Below are 24589 nucleotides of genomic sequence, written 5' to 3'. Positions count from 1 at the left end.
CATGGATTTAGAATTCCAGAATTAAGCTTTTTTTAAACTGCTTAAGTGGTGTGTACATGCTCAAAACTGCTTTGAGTCCTTTGCTGGGAGTAAGGTCGGGTATAAATGAATAAATTAAATAAATAAATGTGTATGTGTGTGTAAGAGAGAGAGAGAGAGAGAGAGAGAGAGTATGTCAGATTTAAAGGAAACAAATAACACTTTTCGCAAATTTGAATTCATGTACTATCTCATTCAAACATTTTAGATAAAAGGGAAAATTTCTGGTTCCATAGACTCAAGAATTTGACACCAAATCTTAGCCTAGAGGAATAATACATCATCCACATAAGAATGTTTACGCTGGAGTGTTGTAAACTGCCCCCTTGGCAGTACACTCAGTTTTATTTTAAGCAGCTGAGGAAGAAGGTGAAACGTTTTGCCTACTATATTCTGTTTGTTTATCGCTCTTATATGTGTGTGTATATCTCTGTGTTGTTGCTGTTGTTGTTGTTGTGAGCTTTCAAGTTATTTTCGGCTACTGAGTTTTCTTGGTAAAATTTGTTCAGAGGGGTAGCCTTTGCCTTCCTCTGAGGCTGAGAGACTGTGACTTGCCAAAGTTTACCTAGCAGATTTCTGTGCCCAAGCAGGGATTCTCTGGAGCCATAGTCCAATGCTGCATGTTACATCACACTGGATGTGCATGCTTTATTAACTATTTGATATATACATGTGAATCTCTCTCTCGTTCTCACTCACTCACTCTCTGACAAATACTGTATATAGTCATGTATAAGTCTGGAAATTTAGGTAAAAAAATTGACTCCAAAAACCTGAGTCAACTTATCCATGGGTCAATATAAGTACTGTACTTCAACTTCTATTTTAAAGAAGAAATCATCCTTTGGAGAAAAGCAAAAGTGTAATCTATCCTAGAAGCACTGGCCTCCTCTGTTCTCTCATCCATCCAGCCTTTAATGTGAGCACAAACAGTTATGCCTGCTGGACTTCTGTATGTTCTTTGGCATTATTTTTCTTTCCTTCGTCCTTTACATCCTTTGTTACATGCCCTTAAGTTTTATCCTCAATTTATCCAAGGGTCATATCAAAATCTATGATTCTGACCCCAAAATTTGCCCTCGACTTATACATGAAGTCAATTTATAGTTGAGTATATATGGTGAGCATATCTAATTGATCGTATGTTCATAATCTGGAAACAGTCTCATTATAAGGTGATGCAAAAATGGATTGCAATGTTTTTCCTTCCTTTATTTTATACAAATGCTGAGCTGATAACAATATTTCTGTTGTGCTTTTTTGGACCTTTTGTGATAACAGTAAAATGTCTTGTGATTGATCTAGGAAGGTGGATGGTAGAGATGTCTTGGGTGCAGGGACCATGGTGGTTGTCTTAAGGTGGATAGGGTTGAAGGAGCAAAGGAATGTCTAGATATTTTGGTGTAAAAGCAAGGGTAGGTCAAGACCCCATTTAAAATCTATGCATCAATTTTGTCAACTACCTTTTTAATGAAACTTATATATGAGTCTGAAAGTGCCCTCACTTTCTGAGAAGTTAATGAATAATTCTCACTTTCCTTTTGAATTCATTCTGGAGCTTGACTTGCAGACTCATTTGTGGTCTTATGCAAACAGCAGTGTGACTTTCCCTCTCTAGGCAGATTCCTTTTAAAAATACTTTTGTAAATGGCTGTTGTTAGGACATCAAAAAGAAGGATTACATCAGTCCATCTTCAAAGTTCATTGTTGATGATTCACAGCCGATTCTCTTTGTAGCCTTGACTGCTCAGTCTTTGTCAGAGACTGTTGAAAGGCTCTGTTAAGGTGAGAAGATGGCCAGTTTCTAGTTTCTAACAATCACCCAGGTAATTTGTAGAATGGCAGCCTATGCACATTATATCTTGGAGAGTTACTTTTCTTGGACTACAGATCCCAAAATCTTCCAGATAACATGGTCATTAGTAACCAGGATCTAGGGTAGTGCTACTCAAAGCAGTGATCTTTGGATTGATGTTGGTTCACAAGCTACTGATTTGTGATCCACAGGCAATTTTCATGAAGGAAAAATCAATTGTAGCCAATGGATACAAATATGGTCCCAATCTCTGGCAGACTGGGAAACACCTCCACCAGTCCCACTTCAGATAGCCTAAGAAGCATTGGTCAAAGGGGCAATGTGCCTTTTTCTTACCTCTTAGTGTGTTCCCATAATCTGACTGAGTCTGGGTTTCATTTGTTTAAAATGAAAGTAGATAATAATCTTACATTTTAAAGAATTCACCTATTCTTTCCTTCCTGCCTCTTTTATTTTCCTGTGTGGACTGTAATCTTCGGTTCATTTCTTCTTTTAAAACATTGCTCTTGAGGAATGCTTATGATAAAGAAAGTAGGATGGAATGACCTGCAAGGGTTCTTGCATATGTTTGTATCAGTGTATGTATGTTTTTTCTTAAAGTCAGCATTCTATAATTGTGCAGATTTCTGTTAGATTTCTGCCTTCTTTAGATGCTTGACACTGGTGCTGAAAACATGGCAGATTGGTTTTTATCTTGCTTATGGAACCTTTTAAAAGCCTAGACTTCAATACTTTTATCAGTCAGGTAATTACTGAATTATCATTCTTGATGTTGAGATACCATAACATCAAATGTGTTGATTGTAGTACTTTTTAGGGCTGTTTTGCACACTTGTTTTTACAGGTGTGTGCCTAAAAATTTAAGGAGGTATGATTGGATGCAGCTTCCAATTGTGTATAAACTGGACAGCATATGAATCCATCCTATAAGCGTGTTGGGGTTCCCTTATGTTGGTAGATTTGAGTGCTGAACCTAATGCTTAAGGTAGCTGGGTCTTGCCTGCAGGTTTCTAGGCTTTTTATTTTTCAACGCGCTCTTCTCTGAAGGTAGGCGTTCATCAAGTTTGCTGGGAGTAATGACGACCTACTGTTGCACTACTGAAATTAACAGTAGTATTTGTTTTGGCAAAATAACAAGGGCCATTTTCTTAATTAGCTGTAGAATATTTGCCTTCCAGGTGGTGATGTGTGTTACTCAAACAGGTTTGCCTTAAAAAGTTTGGTTCGGTGCCAAATTATTTAGTTAAAAAACACGCAGTGCTTTCAAATAATTATTAAAATTCTTATCTTCATATCTTTGACAGAAAAGGGAAATGATGAAGCAGCCTAAAAATACAGTTGATTCGTGCCTATTCTTTGGGACTGGACTAATGAGATTAAAATGAAAGGTCTGGTGGTGGTATTTAGAAATGCCCTTTGATTGCCAATATAAACAAAATAGCTTTTTCAGCATGGAACCTAGGCCTTGTACTTGCTACCTGGTTTGTATTGCTTCATAATTCTTATTTTCTAAGCAATTCTAGGAATGTTGTTTCTGTTCCTATCTACTGCATTCTATTGCTATGTAAATTTTCCTGCCTTCTTTCCTTTCCCTCCTCTACTGAACTCAACCCCCTCCCATGTCATGTGTCACATGAATAATGCTAAATCTATTTAATTGCAAAATAAACTTCAGCCTTGAAGTATGAGATCCTGCAATTTGAACTTTTCTTTGGCTTTAAGAAGTAGAAAGCAAAGTCCTCTGTTTGATTTACAAGAATTATAATTCAATATATAGCCAAAACTCAGAAAGATCAATGGAGAGCTTATGAATTCCTGGCAGTCCAATTCCTTTCTGAGAGAATATAGATTTGGTGCCTATGATACATGTATTACTGAGTTTTCCAAGGTTTCCCTTAAAACAAAGCAAATTAGATACTGAAGAAATCTACTGTGCATATGGTATAATAGATATTGGGATGATTATTTTTAGTGAAAAACTAAGTGGTGAGCACCTCTCCATCAAGTATGCAGTCTAGCCACTCTCCTTGGCCATCAGTCCCCAAACATGAAAACAGTCAACGTGCCCCCCCCCCCCATCCTTAGCAAGGGAAATGATGCCTGTGCCCTTGCCCACTTTTAAAGTGAATTTTCCTTTCAGCATCTCTCTTGTCATGTCCTTGTTATGTGTGCTGGAGGTCAAGAAGTGGTCTGGCAGTCCTCTAGTCCTCCCATGAAGGTGGAATCTGCAGCAGCTAAGTTCTGAGTTGTGTGCTTTTTTATTGTGCTTAACATCCACAAGCACATGCACCAACTGGCATCACAGTATTATTATTATGCTTTTAGGCTGTAATGCCAAAGTATTCATTTCCCTGGCAGTAAATCCCACTGAACTCAGTGGGTTTCCCTCTCCCTGCCTCCTCTCATAATAGCGGACACTTAGCAGACTATGCTGTTACTTTCTTTGTTTTTGAAATTCTTGTCCTTTATTTGTTTTTCCTGATATATATAGTCCACCTTCCCCATTCTGCTTCTTCTTGATTTACAGGTCCTAATGTTCAGAAAGACAAAGCTCTCTTTCTCTGGTCTCATCTAGGTGGGGGAAAGCCTTTAGATTTGTTGGGATCTGTTCCTATAGGGGTCCAGTTCCTTCCCTTCCCTTCCTTTCTTTTTTTGAATATCCAAATGATGTACCTTGTGGCTTTGCCTTCCCAAGGAAGGAGGTTTTCTCGTTAAATTCTGGTAGATTCTGATACAGCAGGGATGTCTCTTGTGCCTTAGCCATCAGTCTTGTGCCTCAGTTTGTTCAGTACCTCTGGGCAGTCTGTAATAGTGCGTTACATGGGGGTAGCAAAGAACCCTGTCTAAAGGTAAAAGATAAAGTTTTCACCCTTTGACATGATCGCCAAGTTGTGTCTGACTGTAGGGGATGATGCTCATCTCTGTTACTAAGCCAAAGAGCCAGCGTTGTCAAAGACAATCCCATGGTCATGTGGCCAGCATGACTGCATGGAACACTGTTACCTTCCCACCAAATAGCAATAGGAAATGCATTTCTATACTGCTTATCAGTGCACTTAAGCATTTCCTAAGTGGTTTACAATGTGTAAACCTATTTCCCCCAACAAGCTGGGTACTAATTTTAGTGACCTTCGAAGGATGCAAGCCTGAGTTGAGCTTGAGCCCTTGGTTGGTATTGAACTCACAACCTTGCAGTTTGTGACTGAGTGGCTGCAGTACAGGCATTTAACCACTGAGCCACCAGGGCTCTAAAGTGGTACCTATTTATCTACTTATATTTGTATATGCTTTTGAACTGCTAAGTTGGCAGAAGCTGGGACTAGTGATGGGAGGCTCACTCTGTCTTGTGGTGCTTGGGCCTCGAACTTCCCACCTGCCGATCTTGCAATTGTCAGTGGCTTAACCGCTCAGCCACCGCATCCCATGAACCTTGTCTACACTGTAGTTAATCACACCTCCTGCAGAAAAATGCAACCTGATATATTTACAGCATGACTGAATGTGAAGGTGGGAATAGATACTAAGATACTAATGAAACAGAGGGTCAGAAAGGCCAACTTTTGCAGAAGGTTTGAAAATGTTTCCTGGTGTGTGGGGGTGGCTGCTTGAGTATTACTAAGGGCGAAGTGATCAGATTGTGCAACACCCTGATATGCTTCTCAGCTCAATTTAAAGTGCTGGGGTGTACTTTTTGGATAGTGGAGGGAAATCTCCAGCAATCTTTAAGACTCCTCCATGCATTGCAAAGTAGCTAGCCTCACCCTGACATCCATCCATTGATCCAAGATAAATGAAATTGCTGCAATGTGTAACCCTGTTCATAGAAGATTTTCCTGGCTGGAAAAAAGCAATGTGGGACAACTAGCTTGTCATCAATTGGTACCGTTTCAAATAGTAACATGTGACATATAAAGGGGACATTTTTCTTCTCAAAAATCACCCCTTTTGCTCCCCTGGTCCTTCTGTGGTGTTTCAGAACCACTGGATGAATGTGTGGGTGGGTTATAACTTCTTGCACCCCTCTATACCCCCACCAGCATATCTTCAAATTTAAGGTTCCCGAAACAGTTTTCCTTTATTTAGTATAAGTCAGAGCATCATTGACCACATTTGTGTGTAATTTGTAGTTAGGTGGTAGCTTAGTATGGATTTAAAGCTGTACTTAACAGTGTGTAGTTCAATGCAAAAGTAAAAATTGTGGGTTTGTCATTTCATTGTCCTTTTTGGAAAGTTAATTATATAACCTCATTATAAATATTCTAGAGTGGGGAAACCATGCCATTTTGGGGGAGGGAACCCACTCTTTTCTAGCTGGCAAGGGTTTATGCATGGTAGTGCTGTAAGTCATGTGGGCTCTAAAGATAGGTACCAGGGCACACATGCACATTCAAGCCAACTGAAAAGGGCATAGGAGAAAATTGCACATTTTTGAAAACAATGTGGTATTTGGGCAAAGGAAGGAAATACTCCAAAGCAGTTATAGAACCCATTTCTGAAATTAGTTACATTTTGTTATATGATTTTCAGGACAGCTACAGAGGATTTGGGTGTCCTGTTGCATTCCAGTACTTCAGAGCTGGTGAATGTTGCTTATAATAACAAGCAAAGCTGCTGTCTGGCGTTTAGCCAGGAGCCTACTGAAGTATGTACAACTTTCCCATTATCTCATGTAGAGTTGGATTGGAGTCCCTAAACATGAACTGATAGAGCATGTGGGATTTTTCTCGCTAAAAGCCTTTAATTTGGAATGGAGCACACCATGTACTTATTTATTTATTTTGGGTCTTTCTATACTGCCTTTCTGAAACCAAACAAGGTGGTATTCTGCCAGGTAGAACTGCAGTAAATCCAATTATTTGTACCCAGCTACAGCAGCTTTGTTCAGTCACATGCTTAATGGTAAGTCAACACATATGTAAATCCCATATTTACATATTTAGGGGTTCTAGGGTAGTTGGAAGTAGGGACTGGATTTAAGCAAGTAATTGTAACAGTTCTTGGAAACATTTTCATGGTTTTACACTTTCTCCCCACTCCCCCTTTTTTAATCCAGTATTAATGCTCATAGCTGAGATTTAAAAAAAAAGAAGCAAGGGAAAATGCATTTTTTAAAAAAGGCTAGAAGTAGCTCAGACTCAGTTTCTCACTGTCTGTACTGTAAACTTCTTGTCACCAGCACAGGTTAAAAAAAGGCAGTGAGATGTAGTGCTGTATAAATTTAGGCTTCTGCCAAATCTCCAAAGAAAAGAAGCCCTTTACTGTTGGGATATCTGTCAAGAGTGTTACCTGTGGCACTGCACTTAGTAGTCATACAGGATATAGCAGTTGAAGCAAAAGCTCCTGGGTATGTTGGATTCAAAGCCACTGCTTCTAATCATCACTTTTATTTGTATACCATTTCCTTGTGTAAATATTAAACTCAGAGCAGTTCATAACAAAGCATGATCAAAAACAATAACAGAAAACATAAAACAAAAATTATACTTTATATTGTTGTTTTTTCATCATGCTTTATTACAAACTGTTCTGTTATGTCGCTGTATGTAATATTTCCCTAGTTTATATTTTTTTAAAAAGCCCAAAGCTAATCAATTCAGTGAAGAAGTTCCAAGATGACAAAATGTGTAATAAAATACCATCATTATCAGAGTATGATAAATATTCATTAGAAGCAGTAGCAGACTGAGAGATGGGGCTGATGCTTAGTCCAGGAGTCAGCAGGGACAGAAGGAGACACGCTCTGCATTAAAGGGTAAATGGCACCTATTAGAGCTTTGTCTTCTGTGAGCATCTTGCCAAATACATTTCCAAACATTTTTTTTTAAAATGAGATTTCAAAGCATGGGATTAACTAAATCTTCTGTGAAACATTACTCCTTGGCTTGGAAACACGAGCCACAAGAAGCAGCTTCCAGATGCTTTGAGGGCATGGTGTTTGGATGACTCATGCTCCCAAAGTGGCCAGAAGCTGTTCCAAGGCTGCCAAAGGAAGCCCAAAGCCACTGCAAAAAGAAGCTGTTTTAATCCAGCTCCTGGGCAGCACGAGTTGGGACCGCAGGTGGCTGCTTGCTTTGAGAGAAGGCCATGTGGTCACCATGGTCCTGGCTTGATTGTGGCTGGAATGGCCTTTGCCACTCCTTTCCAGCCACATGCCTCACCCCAGTTCTGCATCTCAGCACTTTGGCTTTGCCTCTGGCAGTTTGGAAGGATCCCTAATACTATTTATATTTTGAGCTTTGTTCCATGCTACTGCCTGTTAAAACAACAACAACAACAACAAAAACCTAAAAATAAATATTAAGACCTCAAACAGTTCTACTCCCTCACTTTTGTATCTGGTGGTATTTCATTTAATTTTAATCCTGCTGTTCCCCTAAGATTTTACAATCTTGGCAGTGGAATTTTAGTTTTGGACTTTGATACTGGTGTGGCCTTTAACAAGACCCAATGTGTGCTCTATGTGTGTGTCAAAAACTGATCCCTGGACTCCTGGAGCTTTCACCACCCCTGGTGTATATGGTCTATCACTCCCCCTTACACATGTACCCACTCTATCCCTTTGACAAGCCTGCAGCATGGGCCAGTCTAAGTGCATGTTTACATTGGCCAAAAAAATAGTACTCATCTCATAGCCATTGCGACCCGGCCACATAACTTTTGTGAAGATTTGCAGGCAATGTGACTCTTTTGCTAAAAATTCCAATTAAAACAAGAGCTGTCTTTTACCCCACATTTGTCTGGACAATCTGGGTAATCATATGTGTAGTAGTGCAGACACAGCTGTGTGGCTGAAAATACAGTGGTGTGTAGGACACATGATCGTCATACGACTGCCCTTTTATAACAAATATGAGTTCACCTGAGGGAGATGTGTGGTGGGTTACTCTGATCTTGACATGGTGAATATGGCATTAATGGGGTCACTGCAGAAAAATGTGTTGTGACTACGAAGTGGGTATGAGTTTTCCCATCAGTGTTAACATACCCTAGAAATTGTTACAGGCCATAGGTCAAACCAACAGCATTTTAAATTACATCCTGCCAAATGTTTATTAATTGCTTTGAACAGACTATTTTAAACTTAGGTTGTAATTTTGCATGGTCCATAAATTGAGGCTTTATGAAGGAAAACCCAATGTAAGCTGTCCATCTTAAAGCCTCAGTTACATATATAAAAATACAATATAAAAATTGCAATGGGTATGTTTATAAAGGTAAATTGAAGGTAACAGAATAGTAGCTTGCTGCTTATGCTGGTATGGCCAGATTATTGTGACTTTATATAAAATGATTACTGGGCATTTTAAACTTGGATACAATTGCTTAATTAGCTATGGTTTACAATGAATGTCTTTGTAGAAAATTTGATCAATCAGATTCTTTTCACCTTCTCCTGTTCGCCTGATTTAGGTCCTATGGAGATGTAATACTCCCAATGGCACAGTCATAGTATATTAGGAGCTCACTGGAAGCACTTATGCTGTATTCCTAGTGCAAATTATTCCTTTTTGTAATTTTATGCAGCAGCATTATGCCTGAGACATCGTTAACTGGTTTTTCTCTTAATGTTTGAAACCAGGATTTGAAGGAGAGATGAGAGTAAAGGCAGTACATGTCATGAATTCATCTGAGGTAGACTAGAGGTTAACAATGACCCTTTCACAAAGTAATGTTATGATTGTTGAAGCTGTTATATGCACATGTAATGAGTTAACAAAATTTTGCTTGTTATACCAGTTTTAGTGGGCTGGGGCAGTTAATTTCAAAACACCTTGTGATTCTGATGATGCTAAGAGGTGGGCTTTGAGCAAGCAATGTAACATATGACTTTTTAAAAGTAACGTTTCAAGCTTGGGTTCAAAGTGGTATAGCAGATCCGTAAATTGCATTAATGTCTGTCACTCTCATAAGGCTGTAGACATCTTTTGCTCATATAGTTTGAAGTCAGCTCTGCACATTCAGAACATCCTGAATACATCCTAATTCCCTATCAGAAGTGTTAATGGGTGTTTATTGCATATTAACTAACAGTTTAAACATAATCCACCCTCTTTAAGATTTTTTTTCTTAAAAGGAGAGTGGTAAGAGCATCTATTAAGGAAGAACAGTCTTTAGGAAGATATAATAGTAATAAAAGGGACCATTTTTCTAGACATTCTAAAGTAATTGGTTGCTAAAATGACTCTGTTGCCATGGTTTTGGTGAGGATGAGTGCATTTGCAAGGCTGATTTTGGAAGAATCCTTAGTAGTTTTATATTCACAAGGAAAAATCAGTACTGCAAATCTCCAGTGGGTTAAAACTTCCTGTTTTTACTAAGCATGGGTGTTTTTGCAGTACTGTTTTTGGAAGACTATTTAGCATTTTTTTAAAAAAGAAAGAAGTCCTTTAAGTATACATATTTTAAACCTCCAAAGACTGCTTCTGGTTTTTATCCAGAAAAAATTCAGCTTCTTCCTACAATGTAACATAGCAATGTAACATGGGCCCGGTACAGACCGCCCCAATTTTCACACTGGATTGGGGCCAGGGCAACCTCACCGGCAGCCCCGCAGCCCCAATTGGGCATTTTCTGGTCCACGGAGAAGTGGCAAAATGGCCCGGGAAAGGGATGTCCTTGGGGCTTCATGCCCCCGGACACCTGGAGAGCCAGGGATGAGAAAGGGGCGGCCCCTTTCCCCTCAGGATCGTTCCCGTGGCCGTGTAGTTGCTGCGGGAATGAGCCGCTATAGGCAGGAGCTGCGAAATACAGCTCCTTCCTGAAACGTCATAAGGGCTGCATTACAGCCCTTATGATGGTGCTTCCCTGCACAGCTGTGGGGATGCTGCATGGCAGTGCCGGCATCATGGCGGTCCCCATGTGGATGGGAGGCTGCCATGATGCCGGCACTGCCACGGACTAGGGTTAGGGACTGTGCAGTTGGTGTGAGCTCACTAACCCTAGTATTGCCGGCAGCACACCACTTTATGGAGGTGTGTACCAGCCCATAGACTCATCAAATGACTTGGGAGGAAGTTAACACTATGGTTCCTTACACTCCAGTGTTGTCACAGATTCAGCAAGTGGTAACACAGGCATGGGAATCATGGAAACTGCCCTACACTGAGTCAAACATTTTGTCTTCCTAACTCAAAGCAGTTTACAAAGACTGACAATGACTCTCCACATTTTCAGACAACAATCTTTCCTAGCCCAACCAAAAAATGGTAGAGACTGGACCTGGGACCACTTTGTCATCTACAGCTAGGGATGTATATCTCTATTATTTCATCCTCAAATGCCAGGGCAAATCATTACTGTACTTTTCTTCCTGATACTGGAGAAAATGAATATTTTTCTGCAGTATTCTCATTTTCTAATTTTCTGTTTATTCGCAGAACAGTTCCTTCACAACCCTTTGGAACATTGACAAACAAGCAAAGTAGAGCATGAAAGTCTTGCTGCTCTAATATTCTTTGTGATGAGGTTTCTTCACTATTTTTTAATCTGGAAATGAATCATGGCAATTTTTAAAAATCTGCTGCAGAGCTTGATTTCTAAATTTTCCTGTGGAATTGGTATGCTGAACCTTTTACTCCAACTCCTCTATTTTTCTACTGTTTGACTGACTTCTCTGTCACTGGCATATGTATAGTAATTAGTAATAGCAAACTTACTGTGCCAAAATGGTAGCACAAGCATTTTATCACATGTGATTCATCAGGCTACTTATATTGATAGAGCACAAAATATGTTTATTTGGTTAAGTATAAAATATAAGTATAAAACGATACATTTCACATACGTTATAAGTTTTAATTTTGAAGCTAGAGTCCCAAAATTGCTTCCCATCCTGACTCCATAGCCCTGGTAACAACAACTGACAATGTCATCAGGAAACCCTTTGGGGTAAGATTTGATCAGTCTGAAACCTTATGTACCTCCCCTGCTTCACCCCATTGCCAGCAACATGCTGATTGTGTCAGTGATTTAACCTTTTGAAAAAAATGTTTTGAAAAATATTTTTTCTAACATAGATGTATCAGAAACTTGCACAGAACATTTTTTATCTTTTAAATTGCTGTACTAAATATATTGCTGCAATATGGACCTCAGAATCATTAGCCTGTTACAGTTTCCCCTTGGTAATCTTTCCAGGTATTAGCAGGGTCTCATCTTTTTGGCCTCTCCTCCTTTACCAGGTTTGTACTGGCAAGAATTTCTAGAGAGGCAGCAGAAATTATAAAGAGACAGTGGTACTTTAAATACTAGCCATTTTATTACACTGTGGGTTTTTCTGGATTGTAGCTTACTTCTCCAGTTGCATGAAGTTTTGTGTAGCTTCTTAGGTATACATAGAGTGCACATGGTTTGGCAACTATATATTCAAATCTTTTACTCCAAGTCTCAAGTAAAGTCTCAAGTCTTTGTAAGGTATTTTCAAGTCAGGTCTCAAATCTTAGATCCAACTTTTAACAAGAAAAAAGGAGGTGGTGGTGGTGGTGTGTGCGTGGGGTGGAGTCATTGAATTGACTTGAATACGAATCAGTTGACTCAAGTCTACATCACTGGTTGTTGGTCTTCCACATCAGACAGCCTAAGAAAAACACTGCTTCAGTGACCCCTATATGAAGATATTTCACGCAATGAAGATTTTTTTAAAAAAGCATCTGTATACATTTGTAAGTAAAACCTGCTTTTTCTCTGTTGCTGTTGTTGTTGTTGTTGTGTGCCTTCAAGTTGTCTCCAACTTATGATAACCCTAAGTTGACCCTTTTCTTGGCAAAATGTCTTCAGAGGGGGTTGCCCTTGCCTCCCTCTGAGGCTAAGAGAGTGTGACTTGCCCATTATTCACCCAGTGGATTTCCATTGTTGAACAGGGACTGGAATCCTGTTCTGCAGAGTCCTTGTTTAACACTCAACCCACTATGCCACACCTAAAAAGATGCAACTGCTCAACATATAAAATGAATTAGAAAGCAGAGACCAAACATCCACCCAAAGAGCTAATACCAATACCCTTCCTGCTTCTAAAAAAATAATGTGTGTGTGGGAAAGGAGCCTGTGTTGTTGGTATAGGCTTTCTCCTTCTTCCATCAGCATGTCCCCTTCAACAACAACAACAACAACACAGATCCATGTAGACAGGGGCATTGTCTGTGATGTGCCACTGTCCTCCTTCACCCTCCTCTCTCCTTTCACCAGACATGTGGCCTCAGCCCACATGCAGTTCTTCCTCCTCTGCTTCATCTCTTTCATTGTCTTCCTTCTGCCTTGGATGGGATGAGAGAATAGACATGGCAGAGTGTGTGCGTGCATGCATGTGTATATATGGACTTGATGATGAATGGAAGGCAGTGAAGAGTGACCATGAGGAAGAAAAGGAGGAGAGTGGTGATGGGAGTGTGCACATGGTGTTATGGAAGGGGAAGCGAATTCTATCCATGCCCGGCAATGGTAGAAAAGGGAGGCTGTGATTGCACGCGTGTGTGAGCAGAAAAGGTGGTGGCAGTGGTGCAGTTAGGGAAGATAAGATGAGCTGGGGGTGAAAGACGGATGAATATGTTATGTTACTGAGCCAAGGCCAGCAAGTCAGTCACTAAAAATATACATGTGGCAAGTTGAGTTAAGTTACAGCATCATTTATTGCTGAGTTGAATACAAGTTGAGTCATAATAGTGACTTAAATCTGACTTGAATCTGAGTAAATCGTCTCGAGTCTACATCACTGTGGGAAATGAGGAAGGAAATTGCATGCAGAATGTACTGGTTGTAGCAATTGCATTATTAGCATTGGCCATACATAGAACTCTTGCTGAGAGTGCAGGCACCCTGGGACTAGGTGAGCCCATAGAAAGGTGGGATATAAATCCAGTAGATAGATAGATGGATGCCAGAGTGATAAACGCTTGATTTTGTTTGCTCCTTTTTCTTTCACTATCCTCCCCAGCCTCCAGCACCTGTCCTGATGAGCAGCCACTGCTCTTCTCTTGGTCAAGGAAAGAAGCACGTCACAAAGCACTGCTCTCCAAATTTTTAAAGTCTCTTTGCAGCCAGAACTTACATTAATGCAGATATGCTTTCTTTACATAATCTTTATGATCTACAGGAGGGAGGAAGCAATTCGTCCTGTGCCTTAATTTCTTTTGGCTTTTTGAGCATTGACTTTGAATAAGAAAATGGTGTGTGTGTGTGTGTGTGTGTGTGTGTGTGTGTGTGTGTGTGTGTTTGTGTGTAATTAGAGTAGATATAGCGAAGACCAAAATCTAGTGTGTGGGGGGAATGCTTGTCTACTGGTAAGTAGGTGGCCTATAGTGAGCATATGTTACTATTGAGTCAGCAAGGAGATATTAAAATCTTGTCAGTCGGTTTTGCTTACATGAATACCTGAGCGTAGCCATAATAACTGTCCAATATGCATTTACATATGTTATCTTGGCTGGTGGAAAAGTTGCAAATATATGAAACTCCCAGATGAGTGAACTAAGAATGCTGGCTAAGAGTTTGTGGTTGTGGTGTATATGGGTGCCTCTGATATTAAAGAAGTAGAGATGAAGAGTTCTAGAAATTCAAATTTAAATGACAGGTAGAATTCTGTTTCCATAATTTCAAAGCAGCACTTTTAGAATTTATTTTAGTGTTTTTTTTTTTTTTTTTTAAACTCACTTTTCCAGGTACCCTGCCTTCACAAGGTGGCTTACAAGATTACAAAACTCTCTAGTTCTTGCTACAAGTACAAATTGAATTTGGGCTGATTCTGTGTACTGTGCTGTATACATCATTGACAGAAAGGCAATACAGACGGCCTGACTGCATGCTGGGGTGAAGAAGGACTGAATGTTCACACGCTCCAAGCCCTTCTTCCTCCACTGGGGCACCATATTGGTGCATGCCCATTTACATGGGGCGCGTCATGATGTCCTTCTTGCGCAGCGCCCAAACAGCGCTGCACACAAGGGGCATCATAATGCCACACTGCAGCAGTTATGGTGCCCCTTCCAGGAAGGTGCCCAGAGCAACTTCTTTTGGGGCACAGATTTTTGCCGCAGTATGTGGCTGCTGTGGCAGCGTTTAGCCGCCTGTTTGTATAGTCCCAGAGTCTGTAACTGCTAAAAAAGACTCATAGGGCTGAAACATGTTTATCATACTTTACCTTTGTTCTTGTTTCATGATAATTTATGAAATGATAGTGTTATTAACTTTTCCATTTCTAGATGGTTAAATATTTTCATTTTACTTTGTTTTTTGACCTCATTTTATTTTCTGTTGTATATGAAGAATTTATTGGGCCTGTATTCTTAGAAAATTACAAAACACGACCTGTTTATAGTGTAAGCCTGACTAAATAAATACTGCTTTGAGAAATCAGTGTCTGTATGAAAAAAATCATAATAGTACTAGTCACCAAAGAGCATTTTGAGGCCTGTACTGGCCTCTGAATATTGATGGAATTTTAACTGCTGGCTTTTAAAATTGAAAACATTCCAGAATAACCTTTAAATTGACTTCAAGGGGAAAGCTGACAGGAGCTTAGTGGAAGTCATTTAGGACTACTCATTCATTTGGGGTGTGGTAATAGAAATAGCAGCATAAAATGATTTCTTGATGCAAGCCATATGTCTGCCTGATTCTGTGTGTTTAGAAGCAAGGACACAGAGCGAGGTCACCTAACTTGAAGGACAGAGCCACAATCTAGTGCAGATTTAATTTCGCTTAATCTCATCGACATTAGTACTTTTAAACATGCTCAGTGCTTTACTGGCTAGTGGTATGCCTACCAAAGAGTTTCTAGCAGCAAAGCCTGGTAAATACTGAGCAGGACAGGATTTTCTTCATGAAATGGAAATCAAACACCCATGTTGTTAGTTCAGAAGTATTAGTATTTTCACAAAATAATTCAGGAAGAAAAATAATTTACCCCTTTCTTCAAATGTTGTATCATGTATAGTATATAACTTCAGTGTTTACACGTTTGTGCATAATTTATGTTGAGCTTTATGGGCTCAATCTAGAAATAAGTTCCATGAATGGGGCAGGCTTCTGTTCACAGAAGGAAAATCCCACTTATGAAAGAACCCTCTTTCCCTTTCGTCTCACAATAGGTAAAGCAGTTGGAGCATCTTTCCTCCAAAGAAAGGCTTATCTTGTCTTACAGTTTTATTTAGCCTTCCTAGCTAAATGAACCTGGCATTTTCATAGATAGATTCTCCTGTGAAAAACTTTTGTTGCAGGAGAGTGTACAGGAAACTTTAGCTGCCTTTGTAATCTGTTTGCAAGTATGCATGCACAGCCAGTATTGTGGTAGTCCAGAAGGAATCACATAAGCAACATTAGATTCCCAGCAACTTAAGTCAGTGTTCGTCCTGCAGAAATCAGATCTACTGCTTTGTAGTTCTTCACTAACCTTTGTTGTGTTTAGGTACCTTTGAGTCACCTTGGACTCATAGTCACCTCATGAATGAGATCCCTCCAAGCCCCTCTTTCCTCAATTGCTCTGCGAGGTCCTGTAGGCTCAGGACTGTGGTTTCTCTGCTTGAGTCTTATCCACCTGGTGTATGAACAACCTCTCTTTCTACTGCCATCTGTCTTTCTTAGCACAAATTGCCTTTTCTAGTAAGTGTAGTAAGTTATCTTAAGTACGACAGCCTCAATTGAGTCATCTTGACTTCCAGGGAGAGTTCAGGCTTAATCTTTTCTAGAACCTATTTGTTTGTCTTTTTGGTCATCCATGGTATCCTTAACACTCTTGTCCAGAGATCTTGTAGCACCTTTGAGACTAACTGAAAGGAAGAAATTGGCAACATGAGCTTTCGTATACTTCAGCTTACTTCCTCAGATGCATCAGTTAGTCTCAAAGGTGCTACAAGATCTCTCTGCACACTGATTCTACAGACTAACATGGCTATATCTTTGAACTCTTCTCCAGAGTTGTTGTTTGCCTTTAAATCATTTCTGATTTATGGCCAGCATAAGGTATATCTATCACAGGGTTTTCTTGACAAGTTTCTTCAGAGGGGGTTGGCCGTTGCTGTCTGAGGCTGAGGGAGTGTGACTTGCCCAAGGTCAGTCCTTTGGTTTTCATGGCCAAGTGGGGAATTGAACCGTGCTCTTCAGAATCATAATCTAACACTCAAACCACTACACTGTACTGGCTCACCTGGTATCCTTAACACTCTTCTCCAGCACCACTTCTCAAATGAATTGATTTTCTTTCTATTGGTCTGAGTGTTGTTTTTCTAAGAAAATTCTGAAATTCATTGGGTTGCTATAAGTCAGCAGGTGACTTGAAGGCACGTGACACCTATTCACCCATCATACCTGCTTCCAGGTATCTTGGGAGTGTGGTGTTTATATGCCACATGCTCTGAAGACATTAGAAGCCAGCTGGAAGCCAGGTGGCTGCCCAGATGTGGGCAGCTTCAAGGTGCTCTGGCCTCTCAACATTTACATGCCACACACTGCCAGAGTGTTTTGAAGCTGCCCTGGGGCTGTGGCAGGGCCAGGAAAGCCACCTATTTCCTGCCCCAAACAGGAGCAGATCTTTCCCACTCCTATTTTGGCCAGGTTCAAGGCGGATTGGGGCCGCAGCATGTTTGCCGTGGCCCCAATCTGTCTTGTGCTTGGACGGCTTCAAGCCACCTCTTCAGGGCCATCTGTTCCAGCCCCAAGTAATTTTTATCTTAGCATGAGCTTTCATGGATGTAAATCCACTTCTTCAGATGTAGAATAGAGTGATATTAAAGCCTCATGTTATAAAGCTTATTTACATAGTTATGGGAGTGGGGCAGAATGTAAAAAGATCAGAAAGATGCAAGTCATCTTGCCCTAAATTTCCTAAGGACTGGGCACAGGGATACAGATCTTTCAGATCTTTACAGTGGGTAGTTAGTATTGATGTATAAAGGCAATAAATCTGCTTACCAGAAATCACCGTGTACCCACACCATATGTGGGCTTGCCATATGTGGACTTGATGTCACATGGATGGCAATCCCCCATTCAATGAATGGCAAGAGCACACTGCCATTGAAGACAATGGGACTTGAGCTCCCACGGTATTTTTCTTACGTGGGGGGTGGTGTCTGGAACGGATCCCCCATGTAAATCAAAGGTCCACTGTAGTTTCCTAGGGTTCAAAACTTTCTCTGAAAAGATTCCTTTTGTTATAGGTATAGTAGTAAGGACTCTTGTATTAATATATGTAGTACACTATAAGGACATTGTTTTTGTTAATGCCTCTGCAAATGGATTGGAATTTGTGACTTCATACAACACTTCAGTTGTTTTTCTTTCTAGTTTCCCTTTGTAAAATTTTTGTTCAAGGACTGAGACCTGTAGGCCCATTACTGTTTGTCCAGGAAGGTTGAAATGTTCTACAACTGGTTTTGGGGTATTGTCATTTCTAATGCTGTTCTGCCCATTCAGAGCACTTACTTAATTCCTGTCCAAGCTCATAACAGTCCTGTAGTAAACTAGAGAATGGAATCCTGATAATTGTCTGCTTTTTTCCTGTGCTTTAATCATGAGACTAGTCCTTTGGGGCTTCACTTTAAAATAAGAACACACAGTGGGATGAGGATATTCTAATCCTTTGGATGCCATGGCCTTTTTCTCCCCTCCTTCCCCCACTCTCAGTACTCCAGGAGTTCTGTTTTCATCACTGGAATGCAATAGCACTCATTCCATGCTGAAGGAATGAATTCACTAGTTTCTCCTTGTTTATATTGGAGTCCTGGTGGGATGGAAGATGTAGTGTGGGAAAGTTCTTTTTCCTCCCTGGTGTCTGCTCCTCCACTCCAGTTCTCAGTACAAGGACTAGAATGTGAGGTTAAGTTTTGAGTGAAGGCATACAATGAGGATAGCAGAACAAGAGTAATGGGGCTGGGTGGAGGAAAAGCAGGCTTCAGAGGCAAAGAATCCTGAGTTCTGCCCAACCTAGACAACAATATCTTGACATATTTTATCTTAAACATGAGCTTTCATATGTATATCTTTGTCTGGGTGTAGCTCTTTGACCTTTGAAAATATTGGTTATTTTAAGATTTGGTATACTAGATATGGAGCACCCTGACGAACAGCTGGTTTCTTGCTCTCAGAATATCAAAGAAGCTTAATTACAAAGAAAGGAGTCTGCTATAGTATTCAATCCACTTTTGCATTATACTTCATTTACGATGTTGAAAATTAACTCATGCTGCTTAAAGAGAAGTTTCCTTCTTAAATAATGTGTGCATGCATGAGTTTGTGGGGTGGTTGCTTCAGGACTTTTTCTTTGGCTTCATGCGACCTTTGCTAATTATATGGTATCAAATAGCGATACTTCTATATTCGCTTCCAGCAGTTTTTTTCTCTTACCACTCAGTCATGAGAGATGAAGTCATGCTGCCTTTTCAGTATTTTTGTAAAACATGAAGTTCTGCTAAATTGCCCTTCAGTGTTAGTAAATATGAAGAGTTCTTTGGCAGGAGGTTATGTCTTGTCATACCGAGCAACGGAGGCCTTCAGTGCAACCTGTAACATAGCACTTTCCTTCTTGTAAGCCATAGGTGGATCCAGAAATGCTCTTGTCTTCTTTAACCTGAAAGGATTTTTTTAAACATGATAAACAAATGGCACTTAACTCCAGATAAATTAGCCAAGATGTATAAAAAAGCATCAGATGTATGTTGGAAATGTAAAGAACAAAGAGGAACATTTTCTCATTCATAGTGGATGTGTAGGAAAGCAAGGAAAATTTTAGGTAAGGAATTGAGTATGAGACCAGAATTGTATTTACTAAATAGGATAAATTTAGATGACAAAAATGAATGGGAACACAGAACTTTGATAAGTTATTTAATGACTGCAGCAAGATTGGTCTTGCGAGAAAATGGAGAAGTAATAAAATCCCAACAAGTATGGAATGGTTGGAAAGAGTGATGGAATTAGCTCAATCTGATAAATTAACTAATGCATTAAGGGGAAACTTGTAGAAGTATATTTAAAAGTATGGAAATAATTCATAGATTTTGTAAAACAGAGAAAAAGAGAAATAAGTGTGGTTAGGGTCCACGAGCTAGAAAACAAGGTTTTGGGTAGATTTTATTTTTTATTTTTTATTTGCCTCTTTTTACTGTGATAGAATGGTTAATATATGGAATGTGGTAAATATAACATCTTTAGATTTAGAATACTGTATTTTCTGGCGTATAAGATTACTTTTTAACCCAGGAAAATTTTCTCAAAAGTCGGGGGTTGTCTTATACGCCGGGTGTAGTCTTATAGGGCTGAAACTTCCAAGCCGGACTGAATAATCTGAGGTCACTGCATATGGTGGGGGGAACTCAAAAACAGCTGTGGCGGCATACCCTCCATATATGGTGACCGTATGAAAGCAGCAAGGGTGGCGCTGTACAAGTATGGTAGAAGAAAATCTTGGAGACAGGGAGGGCTGGGCAGGCAGGGAGAGATGACCAATCCAAGCAGGCTTTATATACAACAGGTTTTCCTGCTAAGTACCTACATGTTGTAAGCATTTGAATTAAAATTACCATATTGCAATCAAATCTGATGTTTTTTTTAATTTTTATTTGGTGTGCGTTGAAAGAGGGGTAATCTTATATGGCGAGTATATCCCAAACTCTATATTTTAACTGGAAAAGTTGGGGTCGTCTTATACACCCAGTCGTCTTATACGCCGGAAAATACAGTATATACTAATATGCTCTATATCTATAATATATTTAGACTTTATAAGGATATACATAGTTAAGAAAGGGGAATAGGATTATTTAATAACAATATAGCCAGAGAGTATGTGGGAAGTTTCTATTTCTTATTTTATTTTTTCCCCTCTTCTTTCCCCCCGTTAGTATGTGTGTGGGGGGCTAGGGACTGGGAATAGGGGAGGGAGGAAGGGAGGGAGGGTAGGTAGAGGGGTTTCCCATTTTTTAAATTTTCTTTTATTCTTTTATTTATTCTTTTATTTATTTATTTCTCTTTTCTTTCTTTTCCCAGCCTTTTTGTTTGTTTGTTTTCTTAGGTTTTCTGAGGAGCCCTGGTGGCACAGGGGCTAAATGCCTGTACTGCAGGCACTCACTCAAAACCATAAGGTTGCGAGTTCAATCCCAGCTAAGGGGGCTCAAGATCAATTTAGGCTTGCATCCTTCCAAGGTCACTAGAATGAGTACCCAGATTGTTGGGGGCAATTAGCTTACACTTTGTAAACTGCCTAGACACTGCTAGTTCAGTATGAAGCGGTATATAAATGAAGCTGTTTGTTTGTTTTCTTTGGATATGTTTAGAGCACTTCAGTTTTCTATTGAGTCTTCCTCCCCTGTTGAAAATATATCTTGTACTCTCTCTCTCTGAAACTGATAGTGTCAAAGATACAAATGACTTAAATCCTGTGTTCATTTTAACATTTTAACACCCTTTTAATTAATGTTATGCTGGTACAGTAATCTTAAACCGGAGGTATTAACCAATCATCCGTAGACCCTTAGAGAAGGACTTTAAGAAATGCATGATGCAGGAGCAACATCAACAAAAATATATGGTGTTTTATTCTATTTAATTTGAAAATTGTGTTCATGTGCATTTTCCTGGGTGCGTGTGTATCATCATGCTGTTTCTCAAATGGATCCATGCCCCTGGTGTCCTCAAATTAAGAATGATTTTTTCCCCAAACTTTGGGCCTGCCTTTAATGGAAACATGTATTTGGTGATGCACTATTTTTTTCACCATATATTTAGGGTGTTAGTAACACTACTGTTGCAACCAGTTTAGATCAGGCTGCAACCCAGTAATGAATCTTGACAAACTCACCAAACCCTAGTTTTAGATTTAGAAGATAATGTATGAAAGACCACTTCACATTTTGGCTTTTTTTGAAACAAAATTGTGAAAACCCCAGTGGCCTTAGAGAGTCTATCCTTTCACATCTAGATCCCTTTGGAGTCCTTCCACTCCTTATTCTGAGCATACATTTGTTTGTAAATGCTAGTCATGAAGAGGTAGCAGATGCATTATACTGAAAGCAACTTCAGAACACTTTTGAAATATGCACAACACTTTGTTTTTAAAAGAGGGAAAATCTTCTGGGGATGATGTGCGTTTTTATGAGCTCTGCTTTAACAACTGTAAGGTAACAATTTCAGAATCTAAACAGAAATGAGTTGAAAGTAGACTTGTTTTAAAACATTGCTTATGGTAATGTGACTTTACTAAGACAGACATTTTCTAGTACTGTACAAAAGGTGTGGTAGAATTACATTATTGCTGCACATATTTTGTAGGATTAATTGCAATATCTACTATTAAAACTTTGTTGTCCATCTTATTCTTCTGCAGACTTACATTGGTAGTGTGGTGATATCAATAAATCCATACCGATTGCTACCTATTTATTCACCAGAGAAAGTGGAAGAATACAGAAACAGAAATTTCTATGAACTCCGACCACACATGTAAGTATGATGTTGAAATTTTTAAGTTCCTTCTTTAAAGGAGTTAGTTCAGTGATGGCGAACCTATGGCATGCGTGCCAGAGGTGGCACTCAGAGCCCTCTCTGTGGGCACATGTGCCATTGCCCCAGCACAGAGTTTGCCAGAGTTTGTTACTAGAAAGCCAGAGGGAAATGGCACTTTGGAATAAATAAGTGGGTTTTGGGTTGCAGTTTGGGCACTCGGCCTCTAAAAGGTTCACCATCACTGAGTTAGTTTATAGATGGGAACAGCTGTTTCCTGAAAACCACAGAATATGTTTGATCCATCGTGCCTTTGATTAGTTCTGAGAATACAAAGCTTATTTGCAGACTTTTCCCCTCTAGGGAAATGTGGATATTTTATTCAGTGACAAGTTTTAAGATTACATCATATGACAGATTCTTGGTGACCCCTGAAAACAGGGGCCCGGTGTCTCATCCTTCCGCTTCCTGGTTTAAGGGATAGTAACACAAAGCTTACTACATTTTGTTGTCATGCTTTCGTTTTCCTGCCCCAGGAAGCTATGTTCAGTGAAATGGGGTAGAATGGCAAAGCTAGACGCTATAGGCATTAGATCTTTCCAGTGTGATGTGAGAACACATGGCTCTACTGACCCTTTGGTGCCACCTTATTATTTAGTGTAACTTCTGTGCATAGACCATATAGTGGCTTTGCTCTTAGGTTGCTTCTCTATTCATGTGAGGAGTAGGGGAATTTCCATGAATTCTTCTTCACCCCACAATCATGTATAGCTTTCTCCATTGTATTTGTATAAAGTATAATTTCAAAGCTAACTTTGCAGGAACAGGTTGTTTCTGAGGCTCAAAATCCTTATGTTAAATCCAAAGTATTCAGCTGTGTGTTCACACTTCCCAGTATCTTCCATCACTTCCAAACTATCTTCAAAGGTCACCCTATTTGTATCTTGAGAAATGTCTCAAAATGTTTCAGGTGTGGAAAACCCTATTGTTTTGTTTTGATGGTTGGTCACCTGTTTGAAAGCAAGGTTTTCATTTTTTTAAAAAAAATAAAAGTTGAAGTGAAGAACTGGGCAGAAGAAAGAATCATAGGCCTGTTACAGACAGCCAAAATAAAGCTGCTTCGAGTCACCGTGGAGGTATGGTGTTTCAATGATGCATGCGTCCTAAGAGTTCAGAAGTCGCACCAAAGCCACGCTCCAGCCCTAAGGACTGGAGCGTGGCTTTGGTGCGGCTTCTGGACTCTTAGGACGCATACATCAGTGAAACACCATACCTCCACTGTGACTCGAAGCAGCTTTATTTTGGCTGTCTGTAACAGGCCATAGAATAGAATCATAGAATAGAATCATAGAATCATAGAGTTGGAAGAGACCACAAGGGCCATCCAGTCCAACCCCCTGCCATGCAGGAAATCCAAATCAAAGCATCCCCAACAGATGGCCATCCAGCCTCTGTTTAAAGACCTCCAAGGAAGGAGAATCCACTATACTCCGAGGGAGTTTGTTCCACTGTCGAACAGCCCTTACTGTCAGGAAGTTCTTCCTAATGTTGAGGTGGAATCTCTTTTCCTGGAGCTTGCATCCATTGTTCTGGGCCCTGTTCTCTGGAGCAGAAGAAAACAAGCTTGCTCCCTCCTCAATATGACACCCGTTCTAATATTTAAACAGGGCTATCATATCATCTCTTAACCTTCTCTTCTCTAGGCTAAACATCCCCAACTCCCTAAGTTGTTTCTCATAGGGCATGGTTTCCAGACCTTTCACCATTTTAGTCGCCCTCCTTTGGACACGCTCCAGTTTCTCAACATCCTTTTAAAATTGTGGTGCCCAGAACTGGACACAATATTCCAGGTGGGGCCTGACCAAAGCAGAATACAGTGGCATTATTACTTCTCTTGATCTAGACACTATACTTTTATTGATGCAGCCTAAAATTGCATTGGCCTTTTTAGCTGCCGCATCACACTGTTCACTCATGTTCAGCTTGTGGTCTACTTGGACTCCCAGATCCCTTTCACATATAGTTTCATTCAGCCAGGTGTCTCCCATCCTATATCTGTGCATTTCATTTTTCTGCCCTAAGTGCAGTACCTTATATTTCTCCGTGTTGAATTTCATTTTGTTAGCTTTGGCCCAGCTTTCTAGTCTATTCAGGTCATTTTGAATGTTGATCCTGTCCTCTGGAGTATTAGCTATTCCTCCTAATTTGGTGTCATCTGCAAATTTGATAAGTATGCCCCCAATTCTGTCATCCAAGTCATTGATAAAGATGTTGAATAACACTGGGCCCAGGACAGAGCCCTGTGGG

At 39.9% G+C, this 24589-nt stretch overlaps 1 protein-coding gene across 6 annotated transcripts in view; it reads left to right on the top strand.

Annotated features, from left to right (window-relative positions):
- MYO1B (myosin IB) overlaps positions 1–24589 on the top strand; it is a 156565-nt gene that overhangs the window by 37825 nt on the left and 94151 nt on the right. For all 6 annotated transcript variants that reach the window (XM_089519562.1, XM_089519561.1, XM_089519564.1 and 3 more), the window contains one exon: positions 22167–22282. In XM_089519562.1, coding sequence (XP_089375688.1) covers positions 22167–22282 — 116 coding nt within the window. The remainder of the gene's footprint in view (positions 1–22166; positions 22283–24589) is intronic.

This window comes from Sceloporus occidentalis, unplaced genomic scaffold, assembly GCF_023333645.1.
Source record: "Sceloporus occidentalis isolate IW3139 unplaced genomic scaffold, rSceOcc1.0.p SCAF_4, whole genome shotgun sequence".
In the NCBI taxonomy this organism is placed as follows: domain Eukaryota; kingdom Metazoa; phylum Chordata; class Lepidosauria; order Squamata; family Phrynosomatidae; genus Sceloporus; species Sceloporus occidentalis.
Note: the sequence above shows the minus strand (reverse complement) of the source record. Positions and strands in the feature narration are given on the sequence as shown.